This window comes from Sinohyriopsis cumingii, chromosome 6, assembly GCF_028554795.1.
Source record: "Sinohyriopsis cumingii isolate HCF-2022 chromosome 6, ASM2855479v2, whole genome shotgun sequence".
Classification (NCBI taxonomy): Eukaryota; Metazoa; Mollusca; class Bivalvia; order Unionida; family Unionidae; genus Sinohyriopsis; species Sinohyriopsis cumingii.
Genome location: NC_142966.1, coordinates 152,348,043 through 152,368,380, shown reverse-complemented (window position 1 = coordinate 152,368,380; position 20,338 = coordinate 152,348,043). Strand labels below are relative to the sequence as shown.

Below are 20,338 nucleotides of genomic sequence, written 5' to 3'. Positions count from 1 at the left end.
ACTCATGTACACTGACACCTAGACTGCAACAGATCACAGAAAAGATTAGCAGCAGCATGTCTTTTGAACTTGCCACCACTTTCTGTAATCTGTTGCAGTGCAGTATAGAAGCGATAAATGTTCATTTGCATAATGTAGCTACAGTACAAATAAAGTCTATTAAAACAATTAAGTGTAACTTTCCAGTGAAATCAGATTTAAAAGTGAGTTGAGTTTTTTAAGCATATACGAGTGAATTAAGACATTTTATCTCACATCCAGGAAAAGACATTTTATCTCACATCCAGGAAAAGGAAAGCTTAATTTGTGAGTAGGATTGTGATTTTAAGGGATTAATGGAGGAAGATGTTGAAGAGGCTAAAGATGTGCTATGGGTTCATTTTAACTAATTTGACTTTGCCCAGTACTGGATTAAACTTGGTAAGGACTGTCCCACTGCTGAATGTAAGACTGATGCCAAATGAGAAAATTTATATCCCGATCAACAGTACATATGATCAACTATTGACAGCGACCAGGAGGAACTGCCAGAAATACCTCTTGCTGTTTCTGAAGGCACATTTGTATTCCAGAAAGGACTAGTCTGGCAGGGCCCCGAGTGGTCGAAAGTGCTCACCATTATGGATCATTGCCATCTCACCTCTGTCTGCGTGGGTTTGAATCTTGTGTTCGGCCAATGTGGGTATGTGAGAAAGCTTCCAGTAGCTTCTTGTGGGTAGTTGTTCTTTTCCGGGGCTTTCCCGGATTCTTCCTCTGCCATTTATATTGGCCGCCATGTATAGCTGATCCTGTGCTGAAAAATGGTGTTAAACACTACAACAACAATTACTCTTGCTAGAAAGCCAGGACACTGAACCCTTGAAAATTATGCAGCTGAGAAACATCATTGACTTTGCTCCAACAAAAATAAAAAGAAACAAGAACGATCTGGTCTCAATCAACATAAAATCATGAAATACTTCCAGCACGGACAATACATCATGCAGGGGAATATTATTTATTCTCTTTGGATTAGTACTATTTGTAAACAAATGTGTCTGTTTTGGACATCATTGGATTTTAAATAGAGTATAAACATGCATGTAAATTTGTCAATTTTTTTTCTGTTATTCAGTGTACTGGAAATCCTAAAAGTGTGCCGAACACAAAGTAATGTCACTCAGTTGGCATGCTACCAGGCAAAGTGGTCAATTAAGTCGCCTAAAAAATGTAAACTTCGCCTTCTTCTGTTTGGAAAGTAAAAATGACTTTGCCCTGTGATTTTTTAAGAGGTACTTTGTCTGACCATACTTTTTGAGATGCCCACTCACCTTAGCCATGTTAGTTCTAGTCTTGTAATGAAATGTATTCATCAAGCCATCAGTAGTTAGGCCTAGTTTTGATATTAATTACATTGACAAACGTGTTTTGATAGATGATTAACCATTAACCCTTTCCCAAATAAAGTAGCCCAATTTCTGCATACTATCTTTTGATGATAAAAACATACAAACTTGTGATTCAGCATTTTGTGTTTTAAGATCAGAATCTGCAATCTGGATATATATGAGCTGCCTCTTGTACACTATTTCGTCATAAAATTAGTTTCAAACTGTAAGTGAACCAGTGAGCCTAATGGGAAATAATGGCAGACATTGCTAAGTCTGGGTTGTATCAGTTTATTAGATTGTCTGGTTTCATAAATCATCTGGCAAATGTATGTATTAACTGCCTCTTGTACACTATTTCATCATAAAATTAATTTCAAACTGTATGTGAGCCAGTAACATGGAAATAATGCCGGAGATCACAATGTCTGGGAAGTACCAGTTTATTAGATTGTCTGTTTTCGCAAATCATCAGGCAAATATATTCAGAAAAATATACAATTCATTGAAATCAAAGCCCAGGTATTATTTCATTAAAGATTCAACTTTAAAATGCAATTATGTTGGTCAGAAACGTATGGGACAATGCTATGTTGTGGAATTTGCAAGATGTGTTGTAAGGTCTAAGTTGTTTTCTGACTTGACTTGTATTTGTGAAAGTACAGAAAAAAGCTGCAAAGCAAATACTATTTAAACAAATGCCTAAAATTACTACAAGTACATAGACAAATAAATAAACCATAATGGACTGTTGTAATGAAGCTATATTAAAGTGAATTTTTGCATTATGAAAACCCCTCGTTCTAAACACAGATGCACTCACTGCTGTTTTGACTTGGTTGAAAAGTATGTGAGAAAGCTTGCCAGTAGCTCCACATGGGTCATTGGTTCTTCCTCTACAATTAATACTGGCCACCATGCATAGCCTATCGTGTGTTGAAAAATGGCATTAAACCCCACAACAAGAAAAATATATATATATATTGCATTTCCTGCTTTGCATCCACTTCTCCGTAAAATTCAAGTCTATCCTGACCCCTGAGCTGCTAATCATCATATGAAAACTGATATTTTGAACTGTAAACAGGATATTTTACTTTTTAAAAAATGACATGTCATTACTTACTGCACTTGTTACAGAAAGCAGTTCATTTATTTAATTGAAAAATAGGTGTAGATGTGGTAAATATGTGACTGTAAACTGCTGAGTAAAAAGGCTTTTAATGTCAGACTGCATTGGCCACAAGAGCAACCTAAATTTAATAGTGTTTTTTTGCAACACCATTTTTAATCTCTTCAAACCTGATGCAACTATAGAAATTATAACTGGCAAGTATATTTATTAAAATGAGGTGATTATATCATTATTTTGAATCAACAAACAGAATTGCTATACATTTTACTGGTGTTTCGCTTAACCCTCCCAACACACAAGTATACTATACATTTTCTATCATTTTTGCTATACTACCCTTCAATACATAACACAGTTGACAGTTATGGACCCTGACTACCATATTACGATGGGGGCAGACCTGTACTGAAGTTGCCCTTATAAGAATTGTTAATGACCTTCTTTCTACTTTGGATAGTGGAAAGATTATATTCCTCACCCACCCTCCATGACATGTCTGTGGCATTTGACACAACAAACCATGATATCTTACTTCACTGTCTCCAGCATGCATTTGGTATTCACAATACAGCTTTACTATGGTTCAAGTTCTACATAGTCAACAAGACACAATTTTTGTCAGTAAATGGAAAAGATTCCAGCCAAGGTAATTATGTTTTTGTGTTCCACAAGCACTTTTCTCAGCCCTGTTCTCTTCATCCTCTAGATTGACATGTATGCTGTTGACACTCAGATATACAAATCTAGCTGTGCAGCTTAAGTTGAGGCTACCATCCAAGGCATAGTAATTTTATGGTGTTTGTTTTTGTAATATTGTTTATGTTTATTATTGTTATCTAACATTGTAAAGCACATATAGATTCTAAACAATAGGGGCTACAAGTCATTATTATTATTATTATTATTATTATTATCATTATTATTATATTATTATCAGGATATTGCATGATCACTACTTTCGATAAAATCAAATTGAATTTATAAAAATTGTTTTAAACAGTTATTTTTTTTTTCTTAAAGTACACTATTGAGGCAAAACAACACAAAAAGGATTCAGCTTATCTGCCATTAAACTTCTTTGCATGTGATACTGCTGCAACCATGAAAAACAGTTTAGCTGGCAGTCTTCTCTGCGACAGTTTAAACTACAGACATTAAATGTATTCATCGATAGTGCGTCAAGGCGCATGATACAAGTGGAAACGTTCTGACAAGGTTCCACACGTTCTGAATGCAATGGGTATGAAAAAAAAGCATACGTTGGCAGTATATTTGACTTATTAAATGAACAAAAGCCTGAAATAATATACAAGATGTCTATTCGAACAGAATGAAATTAAGGTTAAAAAAAAATTGTGCTTAGTGCGTTAAAATAGATTAACCGCGTTGATTCAAGTTAATTGTGACAAGAAAATAAAGCGTGTCGGAATCATAACCATGATAACACTAACCATGTATGGTCTCTCTACATAGAGTGTGATAGCTATCATAGTTTACGTTATCCTCAGCTTCTGAAGACTCTTGTTTTCTTTCTTTGCTGGAAGTTTCGGTTTTGGATGCCGGCGATAATCTTCCTTTCCCCTCCATTTTGAAACTTTGCAATCGGAGCGATCCCGGCCTTTTCCATCACATGCAAGCGAAAGTGCGGATGTAAAATTAAGGTCTCACTGGAAAGTTTCGTATTTGGACACCTCCCTAACTTTTAAGGTAGAAGGCATGAAGCTAATTATCATAAGCCTAGCATTAACAAATTCACACAAAAGCTAAATCTGTAATGTGGTTTAGATTTACGTTGAGTTAGGCTTGGAAATGGGTTGGCTTTTCGGTGACTGCCTGTCATAGTTACACGAACAGTGGAGATCAAATGCGTAACTCAGGCTGCAAATGAACAGCCTAGTTGGCTTACGTATTTACGTATGTCTGCTAAAGACGTAAATATCTGAAAAAAACGGTTGAGGGGTGATGAAAAATATGCTAATTTGTTATAGTAGTAGTAAATTTTATTCATGCATAAAGCACATACTGCCTCTTTAAGCTGCCTTGTCACAGGAAAATACTGAAAATAGCTCTTTGCTGTCAAAAATGAATGTAAAATTTAGGGGTTGGTGGCAGTGTTGGTTCAGTATAAAAGTATAAGGATTTAATTGAGGTACATGTACTTAATGTGCACACACCTCGTTAATTCAATGATTCATTCAGGAATTAACCTGATTGCCGCAGTCAAAATCTCACATGCGTGCTCTTTCTACAAAAATCATTAGCTTGTTTGTATTTGTATCTTCAGCGTAAAATTATTCTCATTTTTCTGCAGTAGGTCATCGTCGGATCAAAATTCACCAGATAAACTGTCCAGTGAGACCTAACAACACAAAATTGCCCCTTTGACCCCCCCCCCCCACGCAATTGGTTCGCTTTTACGGAGTATACAGATTGACGTTACATCAGATGTGCACTTATAGAAAGACTGCTAGCTCCTCTTGGTCAATTCACTTCCTGAACTTAAAGAGAAGTTGAAGAAAGAAAAAAACATCAACTTATGTTTTTACTTTTAATTTTTTTTATATAATATATTCAAAGCACTGTCAACCACTCATATTGTGTAATGTGACAAAATTTAGTTTCCATATTTTAATACCTGCTAGTAGTTAAGTGGGATACATTAGCGACAATGGGAATTAGCATTACAGACCCCCCCTGGGAACGATTAGCGACAATGGAAATTTAACATGGAGAAAAATCGTGGGTCAGATTAGCGACAAGGGGAATTAACATGGGGAATAAATCGTGGGTCACTCTAGCGACAAGGGGAATTTAACATGGAACTATAGTGTGGGTCTGTCTAGCGACAAGGGGAAATTAGCATGGGGAATAGAGTTTAGGATTTTTTTTTTTTTAAAAAAAAGTTTTTTTTTAAATTTAAATTTAAATTTAAATTTAAAAAAAGGGGTAGGCAATTGAAAGGCTATCTCTTTTCGAGAAATATGGCTGGCCCTGAAAAGGGCCTTTGGGTTTCTTCTTCTTCTTCTTCTTCTTCTTCTTCTTCTAACACTTCCACTTCTTCAACCATCTTCTCACTTTTGTCACTATTCCTGTCTTCTTTTTCTCCTTTTCTGGCATCCAGTCAGGATGGCCTAGAGCTCTAAACTTTTCCTGAACTTTTATCCAACTCTGATTCAGCCTCTCAAACTCTGCCTGTTTCTTTTTGTTTTCCTCATCCTTTCTTTCTTTACTCCATGTCTCCTTTATCTTCTTTACTTCTTCCACCATTACTTTTCTTATTAATTCTTCAGCTTTCTTCAGCTTTTCCAGACCTCTTTTGACAAAGAGCCAATCTAGCCATTTCACCATTCCTTCCAAAAAGCACCTTACTTCTACAACATTATCCAAGGCCTCTTTTAACATTCCAATTTTGACATATGCAGGATTAATTAACCCTCTCAACTTCTTCACTTCTTCTTCTATTAACTCCTCTATCTTCTCCCTCGCTACTTTTAGTTTGTTAGCAAGGTCCAGACTGTTTCTTATCCTCCATTCTCTTTCAATTCTTTCCACTACATATTCACTGTCTATCATCCAATAGTATGTTTCCTTTAAGTTGTTGAACAGGTCAGATACAGCTACCATTTTCTTTCCGTTATTCCGTAGAATGGTGCGAACGACGAACACTGTGGGTTCTTATAGTGAAAGCGCGAACGTGAAGGAAAACATCCCCATAAAACATAAAATTGATCTTACCTTGATCATGACCAAAGAAACAGCAACGCGCGGACGTGAAGGAAAACATCCCCCCACTTTTCTCATTTCATATAATCAAACCCAAACTATACTCTCCACATACGCTAAGAAACAATAAACAAAATCCATAATCTACTATCCACACAATCGTACGTGAGCTGTTACAAAACCCAAACTATACTCTCCACATACGCTAAGAAACAATAAACAAAATCCATAATCTACTATCCACACAATCGTACGTGATCGGTTACAAAACCCAAACTATACTCTCCACATACGCTAAGAAACAATAAACAAAATCCATAATCTACTATCCACACAATCGTACGTGAGCGGTTACAAAACCCAAACTATACTCTCCACATACGCTAAGAAACAATAAACAAAATCCATAATCTACTATCCACACAATCGTACGTGAGCAGTTAAAAACACAAACACACAAACACATACCCTCGCACTATGAAAAAAGAGTTAGTGTTTATAATCACACTACTCTACCTACACACACACACACACACACACACACACACACACACACACACACACACACACACACATTGGCAAATCGATAGTTATTTCTTTTCTAGAGTATTGGGTAGCCCTTAAAAGGGCTGGTTTTTTTTGAACTCCAGATGCACCTATCTAATGGTTGCACCTTCCTGGCCTGGCGCCACACACGCATCTTCTTCCCCAGTCTCCTTTCACCTTTCTTCTGGGGAGCGCAGAGGGAGGATGATTCGCTTCAACACCCCAATCCTCTGTCTCGGGAATATTGTACGACATCCTCTCTTCTAGTTTCTTTTCCTCCTCTTCCCTCTGTCTTCTCTCCTCCTCTTCGTTCTTCATTCTTTCCTCTTCTACTATAGCCTCCGCGGCCAGTTCATTTAACAGGCGCCTGACATATTCCAGATGTATCTGGAGTTCAAGAAGTTTGCTTATTCTGCTATTCATTCTTGTGTTGATCAATCAACAAGGGTAGCTAGACTGCCCAGCGAGTTTCAATTTATAGTGAAAGCGCGGACGTGATGGAAAACATCCCCTCTAAAACATAAAATTGATCTTACCTAGATCATAACCAAAAAACAACAACGCGCGGACCTAAAAGAAACACTCACTCACTTTTTTATGCTACCCATCACTATTTTAAAATTTTGTTATAAATCACTTCAATAGACTATCCACATACGCAAAGCAATCCAATCTAACCCCAAATTTACACCTCAAACACAAAAAAAGACATCATTTTAATCTACTATCCATACCAACTTACTTAACCACTTACAAACACAAACACATACCCTCACATTTTTTTAAAAAAGAGTTAGTGTTTATTTTCACACTACTCTACCTATACACATTGGCAAATGGATTGTTATTTCTTTTCTAGAGTATTGGGTAGCCCTGAAAAGGGCTGTTTTTTTGTTTGCTATGGCATTCTTTTTTAGTTTCTAAGAATGCGATGTCCTCTGAGGATAGACTTTCTGGCGATAGGTCTGCTTCTTCGAAAAGAGAAGAAGAACTCTTTGGTGTCGATACGACAATCGACAAAGCCTCTGTCAGCTTCAGGTTGCTGCTGCTGTTGTTGTTGTTGCTGCTGTTGCTGCTGTCTCTGAAGTCTGTACTTCTCTGTCCATCCTTCTTTTTCCCTGTTCATTTCTTCTCTGAAGAGCTCTTCTATCAGGTCTTAAGTGATTTTTAACATTCTCACATTCTCTATTTCTTCTGGCTTCGGTATCAGACTGTGTCTGACCCTATGCAAATTCACGTAGGCTTCGTTGAGCTTAGCTAGTTTGGAGCACATCTTCTTAGGAGGATGAGTCGACAATGGATGGTTAGACTGGAAACAACCCCGGTTCTTAAAGTCAAAGCGCGGACGTGAAGGAAAACATCCCCCACACGGTTTTTGAGTCGCAACGTTTAGTGAGTGTCATGAGAGGGATAGTAAGAAATGAAAGAGCATCAATCCAACATTCTTATAGCTAAACAAAAGACAAAGGCATTTTTTTCAAAACACAACATTTTTTATTCAAAAATCACTTAACACTAAACAACAACTCTAACATTTTTAATAATAATCCAACAATATAACATCAAACAATTTTTTCAAAACACAACATTTTTTATTCAAAAATCACTTAACACTAAACAACAACAACTCTAACATTTTTTAACAATAATCCAACACTAAAAGTTTCTCCACTAGGTAAAGAGGGATAACAGTCTTCCATGGCTTCTAGTAATCTAGGATGACTTCTCTCAAACTGTTGATTTCTATCGTATTATCAAATTCGGCATACAGGATGACGTTCACCGTTTCATCAGGGTCTCGGTCTTTAAACTGAATTTCCACACGAATCTGGTCGGATTTTATAGGGTGGAAATGTCCCTCGTCGCTGCCTTGGTCTGGAGTGAAATCGAAAGCCCACAAAGCGTAGCCTCCTGCATAATCCTCGTACGTAATACCGTGACTGGTATTGGTTACTAACTGTCCGGTGGCTTCGTACAGGGACAAGTACGATCTCAAGTAATTCTTCTTGGTAAAGTCAGGTTCGAAAGGTCGGGTACACAAGGTCTTGCCATCGATTTTGGACACGCCAAAGTGTTGAAAGTAGAAAGGATTTTTTTCGGCAGCTCCGTTGAAGGCTGTATTCTCGACGATACCAACGATCAAACGTTTGGATAACTGTCCTTGGAACAGATGATCTTCGATCATGGATCGCTGTCCCTTGGGAATGGTGAAGGTTTTCACTTCCACGCGTCGTATGGGATACTTGGCGGTTGTTCTGCTCAATGTTTGACTGATGTCGTTTCCCATTTTGGTTTTGTAACCGTCACTATCAGCCATCAAATGGAAAGCGGCACTGCTACGATTCAGTCTCAGGCGGACATCCACCCCGTTCAGTAAATACTTTTCTTGCAACCACATGTCCAAATGCAAACGATCCATCAGTTCTAAACTTGTGTCGGCTCCCGTGATTCTCTTTCTTCGTTCTAGAAATCCATCATTGTTGTCTTTCTTTTCATCAGTTTCCAATATTTCAAACTTGGTAGGTTCGTCAGCTTCCCATACCACACAGGCATTGAGATGAGTGTTCTTGGCATCTATTCCGTACGTCAAGAGATTTTCCAGGTAGGCACGATAAGGGTAAGTATCCATGCTGCTACTGACCAGTTTGTTATTCAAGTACAAGTCCACTCCACTGAACAAGGAATGCATGAAATTGTTGACGGGAGCTACTGCTTCATCGTCTATAGCACCTCCAGTCTTATCTAGAATTTTGACTTTCAGGTACAAGTAACTGCTATTCAGATCGATGTAATCTTCGGGCTGTCCTTTGATTTCAAACTCGATGGGAGCGGAATCCGTCAGTGAGGAGACGGGGTGAACTTCCACCCACTGGGATTCTTGCATGGTCATCATGGTAGGGGTCATGGCAAACAGATCCAGTTCCGTCTTGGAACAAGCGCAAGATTCTCGGTGCATCATTTTTTTGTCTCTTTTCTCAATAATCGAAAACGTCTAAGTCTCGAACGGTTCTTCTTTTCTTTTCTTGGCCTTTCTCGCTTGAAGTCTGGTGAAAGGGTGTTTTCTTCGTCGTCTCTTTCTGCCTTGTCCTTGCTGAATGCCTGACTCGGTAGCGTGCAGGGCATTTATAGGTGTGTCTTGTCGGCCCAAAATGTCTTTACCCGTTTGCAGCAAGATATTTTTGCCTGCCCTCATGAAGGCTTCTTTAGGGTTTTGTTTGTCGATGATGACATTTTGGATAAATTCTTTGCCTTGCGTCAGTGCCGCATCTTTCAAGGCGTGCAATCCGCGTGTCACCATCGGTTTCAACACTGGGGCCACCGAACGAAAGGCCCATTTTTGAGATGTCTCCTAAACCGTGTCCTCGCTGTCGAGCAACCCCTCGGTACACTGGATACATGACTTACTTGCGAGTCGTGAGAGAACCGTTTTCGAAAATGGAGTTTCACTGTGACTTTTCCTTTGGTGAATGGAATATTTTGTCCCAAATCTCCTTTTATAGCAATGTTGACCGTGTCCAAATACGACTTGCTGACCGGCAAATAGTGAGGATGGACAAATTCGCGGTGAACGTGGTAAGTGTTTCCACCTTCCTCGTCAGCGTTCGTGGCAGAATCTACTTTGAAAGGAATGACACGCAGTAACGGTACGGAGGTGTGTCCCACCACGTTGTACTCCACCACATCGGAATACACAAACATCAAATTCAGTCCTTGGTTCAGTTCTACCGGGGCACGAAATAACTTACTAAACGACTCGTTGTCGTAAACGATGGGTAATTCGTTTTTCTTGATCATGGTCTTTCTCATGTTCATGTCTCCGCCCAACATGTCATACAATTCAGGACAAAATAAAATGGACAGGATTTTACTCCGTTCAAATTTCATCAAGAAGCGACGAGCTGCTTTGTGGTACTCCAGGGTGACACTTTTGTTGACATGCTCCAAAGCTTTCAGAAACACGACATTAAACCTGGAGGTTATGGTGCTGACCAAATGTTGACCACTAAAACAATAGCCTGGGGGAATGAACAAGTGATAGGTGGTGTACTTTTGTGTACGGGTTTTCTTGTCATATTTGACATTGCTATCCATCCACTGTTGCAATTGTTCGTCATGAACTTCCACATCAAAAAAATTTTGATTGGGAAGGACATTGAGGACTTGGGTCGGGTGAATGATTTCTACTAAAGCCACTTCCCAATGGGCTTCGTGATCTAAGGGGATGGCCTGAGGTAATTTGGCCGTGTAACAGCACAACGTGTGGGGAAACACCTCCATGGAACTGTCACTGGGTAAGGTTAAGTAAAATTGGTTTTGGTGACTCATAATTCCAGAGTTCTGTGGCTGTCCGAGGGGTTATTAATGGACGTCAGAGGCGTGTCTCCGCCCAAAATGGGGTTCTGGTTGTGGTTGAAGTGGTGACTGGCACTGGCACTGGACACAAGGTTCCCGGGGTTCCCGTTCGAGGTGAATTTCAGGGAGGGATTAGGAAGCAGGTAACCGATGCAACTGCTCAATAAAATGGTCCACAATTGTTTGTCTCCTTGTTGCAAACTCAAATTGGCGATGGCTGCCCCGATGACACAATACACCACGAAGATTTGACAGAAAAAGACGATTTGCGTTTTAGGCACACGTTCTCCACACCACACCCACAAGGGTTGTTTTTGTAACTCTTGCACAGAAGAACTAGGTGAAGGAGGAGTGGTCGACGTAGCTGCGTCTGATGTGTGAAAGGGCATGATGGTCACTTCTTTTTATAGTCGATGACTTGCGAAGCGTCGATCCAAGAATCGAAACTGGGCGGATATCCTTTCCAACGTACTTTGACTTCTTTGACACGTCGTTTGCCCACTTTACGGGTTCTGCGTTCGAGAATGCTTTCGATGTCGTACACGTCGTCTTCTTTTTTGGTGACACGTTGTAACTCGGGCAAATAAAACGTTCCTTTGAGCACTTCTCCGTTCATGTCTTCCAATTTATAGACGGCAGGATGACGGCCATGCACTCGTCCAGTGACGCGAAACAATTCGGTCGTCCAGTTAGGTAAGTAACCTTTGTCGAAAGTGCGTTTGGTTTTGCCAATGCGCACCCAATCTCCTACAGCCAAGTCTCCACTTTTCTTGGGGACAGCCCTCGTCGGGGACGTACCAAACAGACGCTCAAACAACAACACTTCGTTGTCGTTAGTCACGTCTTGCGGGGCACGTCCGATGCTTCGATGGTAAGATTGGTTGTACGCTTGCACCAGGTGAGGTAAGATGTCGATGTACTTCAGAGTGTGGTGATGCGTACAATATTTCCACATGCGTTCTTTCAAAGTGCGTTGAAAACGTTCCACGATGCTGGCTTTGGTTTCGGGATTCTCCGTGGCAAAAAAATGAATGTCATGTTTCTTTAATTCTTTTTGGAAAGCTTGGTTCAAACATTCGGTGCCTTTGTCCGTTTGCCATCGAACAGGGTGACGACCGCTTTGTTTCAGCACCCGTTGCTGGATTTGGAAGTCAAGGGCACGACCCAGGCAAATTTGGAAAAGACGTCGATGACACAAAACAAATATTTGTAGCCACCATTGTAGCTGACCAAATGAGAGACATCGGCTAAATCGGCTTGTCATTGATGATCGATGCCTTCCACTCGGGTGCGACTTCTGGCAAACTTGCGTCGAATGGGTTTGTGTAAAGTGTAGGTAGCTTGTTCTTGTAACCATCGTTGCACTTGAGGTAAACGGAGACTTTTCAGTCGAGTTTTAGCAGCACGATACAATTTTTGAACTCCTGCGTAACCTGCAGGATGGGAGGGATCGTAGTAAATGCTGGCTAAGACTTTTTCCATTTTTTGTGTGTTAATAAGTCACCCACTCTTCGGTGATGCTACTTTGGGTGGGACGGAAGGGTGGTTTGGAAACGGATTTACGTGTCCGATGGGCTACGGGAGTAGAAGTCGAAGGTAGTGGTGGAGGTGGAGGTGGCAATGGAATGGCTTTGGTTTTCTTTTCTTTTTTCGCTTCTGGTTTCCCTTCTTTCTTTTTCACTTCTGTCGAAGGAGGAGTGGACATCATCTTTTTAACCCAAGCTTTCATTTCTTCTCGTTGGGGTGTGGGGGACGGTGTCAGCAAGGATGCTGCAATCTTACTTGAAATGGGAGCTGCTGACGGTGTTTGAAACACTTCTCGCATCTCTTCTTCCTCAGGTCTTCGTGAGGTAGCATCTCTGGTGACCCCTGGGGATGGTAGTAGTGGTAGTGGTGGTGGTGGTAATAATGATGGTGCTGGACTTTTCATCAAGTCTTAAAATCTTTCAAAGTGGGTAGAGCTGTTTCGTCTAAAGCTTTCTGGTGAAAGAGTTGCAGTCGTTGTAAGAGTTGGCCGTACTTTTGCGATTTTTCTGTTTCGGACAAATCTTGGCGATCCATCAAGGACTGTAATTCGTGTTGTAACTGGGACATCTCGCTCAAATTGGGATTGGGAGGTAAATGCGGGGTGCGTTGTTCTTGCCACCGATGGTATTCCATCCATCGTTTGTAAGGCACCAAAGCTAGTTTTCGTCCTTCCATGGGGTTGTCAGGGGTCGATTCTGAGATCTTGGGACTTCCGAGGGCCTTTTTATCTTGCTCCCACCAGTCCTCCCAACATGGTTCCCAAGACTCCTTTCAGTATGGGGCCTAACAAGAGAGGCAAAATGCCTCCACGTTGCACTAACATCTTCTTTTTTTGACGAATGGGAATTTTCTTTCGAACCATTTGGCGAAGAACGTGACGATGTTTGCCTAAGCATTGTTTCTGGTGTTTGGACAAAGGGATCGTGCCTTTCAAAACATTCAAACAACATTCGAACACGGTATCGATGACCTCTTTGGAGGCTGTTTGAATGAGTTTTTTTCGTAGGGGTGGAGAAGCTTTGGACAGGACAGATAACATGTCCCCATGTTTGGCTAAACGTGGTGGTAGTCCTTTCCTTTTCTTTCCTTGGGGTTTTCTGGAGGGTGACATCTTTGAGTCTTCAGGAGCACCAAAAAAAACACTGATACCCTACTTGGTCACAGGCCTTTTTTATACTGGAACGCGTCGCCACTGATTGTCTTTACGGCGTATCAGTTTGAGGACAGGCATGACACATCGTGCAGGGGTACGCAACGGACTAAATCGAGCCAGTTCTTGCTTGGACAAATCCAGTAAACTTTGTAACATGCCCGATCTTTCATGGACTTTGATTTTGGGAGAAGGTACTTTGTGAGCAGCAGCCACTGCCACTAAATTGGAGGGTCCTGCCACTGGGGAAGTTCTTTTTGGGGTCATCAACGGAGAAGTTCTTGGTGTGATCAACGTCTCCAAGTACTCTTCAGTTCCTGGTGTCATCAACGGAGAAGTGGATAAACGTGAGGCTGCCGGAGACACAGTCACCGACGTGGCAGATCGTGGTTTGCGAGTGTAAGGTTGCGTCCTGGCCGAAGTGCCTCTCTTGCGACTAGTTTTCTTCTGTGGACTTTTCTTTTTCTGGGGACTTTTTCTCTGTTTCTTTTTCTGGGGGCTTCTTTTCTTTTTCCGGGGTGGTGTCTGGTCAGAGGAGGGTCCTGCCACTGGAGAAGTTCTCCTTGGGGACCTGGTCTTTTTCTTCTTGGGGCTTCGTTGGACTTTTGTCTTGGGGATAACTTTGGGGGCATTAGGATCCCATCTTAAGAGTGAGCGAATGATGACCCCTCCTAGAGTACCGCTCCCTCCAGGTTTCAAAATGATTTGTTTTTTGGTTTGAGTGTCGATGCGGGGATCGGCCAGTTGGACCAAAGCGACTTTGTTTCGATCGAAAAAGCGTTGGGTTTGATGAGGAATCTGAATGATTCCTTGGAGTAATTGACGTGCTGTCACCGTGAACCATCGTAAGACTTCTTTGAGACTAGCTTCTAAGACACGAGCTCGTGTTTGTGGATCTTTTTCTCGACTGATGCCATACAAGGCACGAATCAATTTGACGGGAAGATGCGACTGAAGGGACGTCATGTTCGCACTGAGAGTGAGACAGACGAAAAAGGGTCTGAGGTTTTTATAGATTTTTTTTATGGGGAGTGAAATGAAGTCGAGGACGGAGACGTGTACAGGACAGGCCCTCCGTCTTGGCACCAGTGGTGAAACAAGTGGGTACGAAATCGCAAATCTTCGGGAGTCGTAGGTTTCAAATCGACGAGTAAATAGGCGTGTGGAGTTTGAGTGGCATCGTCGTACGCCTGAGTCAGCCAAGGCGTTCCTAACTGTTTGGCTAAGACTTGCACTTGCGATTTATCTCGAGGGCTTTTAAACAAGACCACGTAATGCGCATTGAGACTGATGGTGCGATGGGCTTTACTTTGTTGAAACAAATTTTGGGTGATGTAAACGACACTGGCATTACGGTGATGCCCTTTGCGCGTGAACCACAGTTTAATTTCTTCTTCGTCTTCTCCTAACATGTCGTCGAAAATGACCAAATGGGTTTGACGGGAATCAGAGACGATGCCGTCGTCTTCTTTAGGAATGCCTTCCACAAACACGATGGAATCGCCTTGACTTTCTCGCAAGAGGTTGTACGCCGATTGCCACTCTTTGTAACACCACACGATCCGTTGAGGTGGCCGATCGATCAAATGATGTTTATGTTCGATCAAACGTTTGACGAATTCGGTTTTGCCTGAACCGCTAGGTCCAGCAATGAGCATGTTAAAGGGATGGCGAAGATACAAAGCCTCCCAACTGGCACGATCTAAGTGTTCGTCGATGACTTTGACAGTAGAGGAAGAGGGAACAGAGACAGCAGAGGTAGCCATGGTGTGAGAAATGTCACTTGTGACACGAAAAACAAAGAAGACAAGAGTTTATATACTTTTTCAGAACACGTTTATTGAATGTTTTTTTTTTCTTCAAAAACATGAATACGAAAGACAAAAATACATAAAAGCCAAAGGCTTAAGTACAAGAATAAAAGGCACATGATAACCATGAACGTGGAATAAAAACAAGTGTCTGTACAACAACCACATGTTTTGGGTAAAGTTCTAACCAGTTCTATAGTAGGGGTAAGGTCACACAAGTGTCCTCCCGAAAGGGTCTTTCAGGCCTGTCCACGACAGTCCTGTCCTGGGTGACGGGTTCTTCTGGCACCGTCACTAACACAGGTTGAAATGTAACTTTTTTCCTTGAATAGCTCTCGTGCATACTGGGTCACCTCTTGGGTCCAAGCCAAACCAATCTGGTTTCTTCTTCTTCGTCAACGACATGGTAAGTTACTTCAATGAACAATGAACTATCGATCTTGCCTAGGGTTCCTTTTTATATACAGACCAATACCGACGTGACCGTACGGCAACGTAAAGTGATTGCGAAGTCGCACTCGCTTCTGGTATACAATTTGATAGACTTTTTCCAAGGGTCGACTGACGATGTGGTGAGTGGGTAAACGTACAATCTTGTTCGGTTGAAATGGTGGTCACTTTAAAGTTTCCATCCTCTCCCGATTGCAAGGCTTCTTTCAATACCCCAAAGTTGACCACTCGACTGGTACGATGATTCAGAGTCAGTCCTTTCACTTTGCACGTCGTGTGCACTTCTCCTTGTTTGTCCCGGTATTCGTAGCCGTAATTTTTGGGACCGCCACTGACGAAACTTAGAATCTTGTCGTCGGGATGCTCGTCTGTCCAGGCTCCTAAACGGTCTCCTTCGATGTTAGGGTGATGTTGAATCGGGTGATGGATGTAAATGCAACTGTCCGTGTCAAAGTACAGGACGCGTTCTTCTAACAGTTCTAAAGCTTCGTACAATTTTAAGCGAGCATGAGCTGTCACGTAAGCTGCAATGATGACATTTCCAAAAGGGTCGTCTTGTACAAAGTCCAGATCTTCTTCGTAATTGACCAAGATCAAATCCTCTCGAACGACGTCCACGTGTTTAGTGTATTTGGTTTTGTCGTGAATCATCTGGAAGTAGCGGGAAGGTTCTGTCAAATATTCCGTCTTGGGTAAACACGGTCGTTGTGCCATTTTACCCCACAAGCAATTTAACATCACTTTGGCAAACGATCGCCTGCCTTCGTTTTTTTCGATGTGGTCTAAAGAGATGCCTTCTTGTTCGTAGTATTTCTCTTTGAATTCGGGAGTGTGACACCAGGAAGGATAGCCGCTGGCTTCTTGTTTCAGTTTCAAAAAGGCATCCACGTAGTCGGCGAAAATGCCTTTCTGAGTAGGGTCACCCTTGTGGTACTGTTGTGTCTTGGGAAAGTGGCAAATTTCGTACACTTCTAACAGTTGGTATCCCATGTCCAGAGCTTTGAACAATTCCACGCTAACCCAGGTTCCCGTCAAGGCACGTTCTTCCTGGCTGTGATGGCAAGGTTGGTCCTGGTTGCACGTTTCGGCACAAGTACGGCACAAGGGAAACATCAGTTTGCCTTGACAATGGTGAGGTAAGACGGGATGGTATAGGTTCGTGGGAGGCAAAACTTTACACTTGATCAAGCCTTCGTATTGTCGAATGTTTTTCAGGTCGATGTGTTCCGTCAGCAATTGCGGGTGCCCTACGGGAAAGCGACAATATTTGCACACGTAGGGATACAGCGAACACACGTCCAAGTATTTGATTTCTTCTCCTTTCTCTTCGTCGGCTTGGTACAGCAAACAGGTGGCATTGGTCCTTCCTCCGTACAAACTATCCCTCGGGTTCAACGGGTCCATGAACTGGTAACTTTCCACGAGGCGTTTAAACTCGGGATCGGTTTTCATACGGTGATCATACTCGTGTTCCCACATTTCCACCACTTGGTATCCTTGCTGTTCTAACTTTAGGCGTCGCTGACAAGTGTCCTGGTACAAGTCTTCCATGGTTCGTTGCAAAAACTGATTTTTAGTGTCACGGTCAGGGTAACAGACGGGACATCCGTGAAATAAGCAACCGTTAAACTCGTACACGATCTTGGGGTTTTCTAAGTCCCAGCCATCGACCGAATACGTTCCGATGGTCTTTACGCCTCCTCCGTTGCGGGCATGCTGAATCCATTTGTCTTTCTTGTCGCACAAGTAATGTAACCAGCGTAGGGCTTTGACCGAGTATTGACGTTTGACATAGTGGGTCGTTTGAGGACTGATGACAGCTACGGTGTTTTCAGGCATGAATCGTTGCCGGTACACTAAGGAACACGCTTTGGCAAAGGTGCAAGCTTCTTTCAAAGGATCGACCCCTCCGTGTTCCATGAACAGTTCTCGAAATTTTCTACAGCAACGCCGTAAAATGGAACGACAATACTTTAGCATTTCTTCCTGAAAGTCGAAAGGGTCCGAGGCGTGAGCCTGGTACCAAGCGTAGAAAGCTTCTCGTTGTTCGGTACGCATGTTGTCGGGGTCGTAATAGTGAGCCTCAGGCAAATGGGGTAGAACGGCGTGTTGATTGGCTTCCGTATTGAAAAAGTGTGGAAAGTACCCTTTAGCCATTTCTGTCATTCCAAACGTTTTAGGCATTCGACTCAAAGGCATGGCCAAGTAACTCATCGAATCTTTAAACTGCACTTGTCCCACTTGCATGAAAATGATTTTGGCTCCGTTCAAAATCACTTTAGGACGTTCGGTGCCTTGTTCCGTATAGTATCTGAGAAGAAACTGTCCATCGTATCCGGAGAAATTGTGAGCCATCACCGTGGCATGACGATGACAATCTCCGTAACGTTCGATGTCCTCTTGGCTCCACGTCTTGTCGATGGGGTCTAAGACCCATTGGGCAAAATCGGCTAGCGTGTTCGGTCCCCGAAAGATTTTTTCACGTCCTCCAGGAATCTTGCTGCAGTGAGGGCAATGACTGAAGATAGGTTCTTGAATGCACTTCTCGCACGCTCGATGAGCCACGCAAAAATTAGGAATGTGAATGCCGGTCTCTTGCATGCATTCGAAATCGAAAAAGATGAAATTGCCTTTCTTCTTGTGACCGTCCTCTTTCTGTGGTGGGGGTTGGTATTTTTGCACGTAGCATTGATGTTCCAAGTCCACGATGTGGTGACAAATGTGACATTTTTTCTTTCCTGAACATACGTGTGCCTTGGCATTATTGGTACGTATACCTTGTCCACACATAGGGCACAATCTCAGCAGTTGACAAGCACATTTCTGCTGTGAACCTTGCGTCTTCAAATGTTGTTGGTAACAGGTAGGGCTGACAAACGTGCGCAGACAAGTTGAACAAGGCACTGGTCCTTCGCTCAGACAGGGTGGAGAGGCCAAACATCCTGGGCATTTCATTCCACAATGCTTGTGTTGCTCTCGATTGTTATAACCATAGTCACATTTCTCACAATAATAACCGTATCCCAGGAATCCAGTAATACTGGTAATGGTATCGAAATGTTCATCGTGATAATAGACATGAATGTATTTTCCGTCCTTAAATTCTTGGCCTCGAAACAACAGAGTTCCACGCATTTCTTGAGGGTGCACTTTCAAGGTGTAGCGTGGAGCTAGGGCATCTTGCAATTTTTGCATCTCAGGAATGCCACAGGGTGTGTCTTTGGACAGTCCGGCTTGTTGTAACAGGAGTTCTGCTTCGTTTCGTTGTTTGGCTCGATCGCATCGTTGAATAGTTTTCCAGGTTCTTTTCCATTCTACCGTGTCGTTCTTGTTGGCATAGGTTCGTCCCACCACGATGGCACGGGCTAAACACATCTGGTCTTGAGGGTTGTTAATTCGGACGAGACTCTTTTTGGTGTTGCGAAGTTCGTCCACCAATAACATCTTTTTGCGTCCTGTCCCTTGAGGAGGAGAGACGTGAGCCATTTTCAGTGTGGCTTTACCATCGGTGATGTCAAACTGGTCATTAGATTGCTGTACGTGTTGAATCTTGTCCATGACTTTGGAAGGGGTTAGTTCTGCGGGTCTGCTAAACTCGATCCAAACAGGGGATTTCAAACCGTCGTGATCTATGGATAGTGTCAAGCGATCGTCTTCTTTGGCTTGACATTGTCGCTTGAGTGCGGTGAGCAAAGAATCCCACATCTCGGTGATGAACCCTTCTGCTTTCTCCAAGGGTACGTCGGACTTGAAATCTTTAAACTTCACCGTGTAGGTGTAAGCCGTGGTTCTAAATTTTCTAGAGGAGCGCTTTTCCGTCTCTCGAATGGAATAGTATTTTTCAGAATTGACTAAGGGTGGTGAACTTGGTTTAGAGGTTTCAAATTCTGGTTCACTCATGTCCTCTTCAAAATCACTGGCATGAATTTGTGCCAAGATTTCAGCCCTGGTACGAGGCGATAGATCACGTTTCTGCCTCTTACTTTCTTCTTCTTTCTTCTCAAATGAATAGGATCGTTTCATCTTGAGTGCAAAACGTCAAATGACTCAAGTTTAAACACCATAGACTAATTTATAGTCATGGCAAACCAGCGCATATAAAAAGGGTGTGTGTCTTGTCCTTTCACTATTCATTTCACTCTCAAGCCGAGCACAACGATGGAAGAGACTACCCAGATGGAACGTTTCGTCAGAGCTTTGCGAGGGGTCATTAGAAAATTCTCTTCGGACCAGCCGACGGACTACTCTCTTTCCTTTCGAGATAAAAGTCAAGATA

General features: G+C 42.2%; 1 protein-coding gene across 3 annotated transcripts in view; it reads right to left on the bottom strand.

Moving 5' to 3' along the window:
• The window catches only part of LOC149798281 (PGAP2-interacting protein-like), a 63,081-nt gene extending 58,979 nt beyond the window's left edge, over nt 1–4,102 (bottom strand). For 2 of the 3 annotated variants that reach the window (XM_089963421.1, XM_089963422.1), the window contains exon 1: nt 3,954–4,102. In XM_089963421.1, coding sequence (XP_089819547.1) covers nt 3,954–4,089 — 136 coding nt within the window. In that variant the 5' untranslated portion in view covers nt 4,090–4,102. The remainder of the gene's footprint in view (nt 1–3,953) is intronic. The other variant, XM_089963423.1, reaches the window with a different exon arrangement.
• Between the last annotated feature and the right edge of the window lie 16,236 nt (nt 4,103–20,338).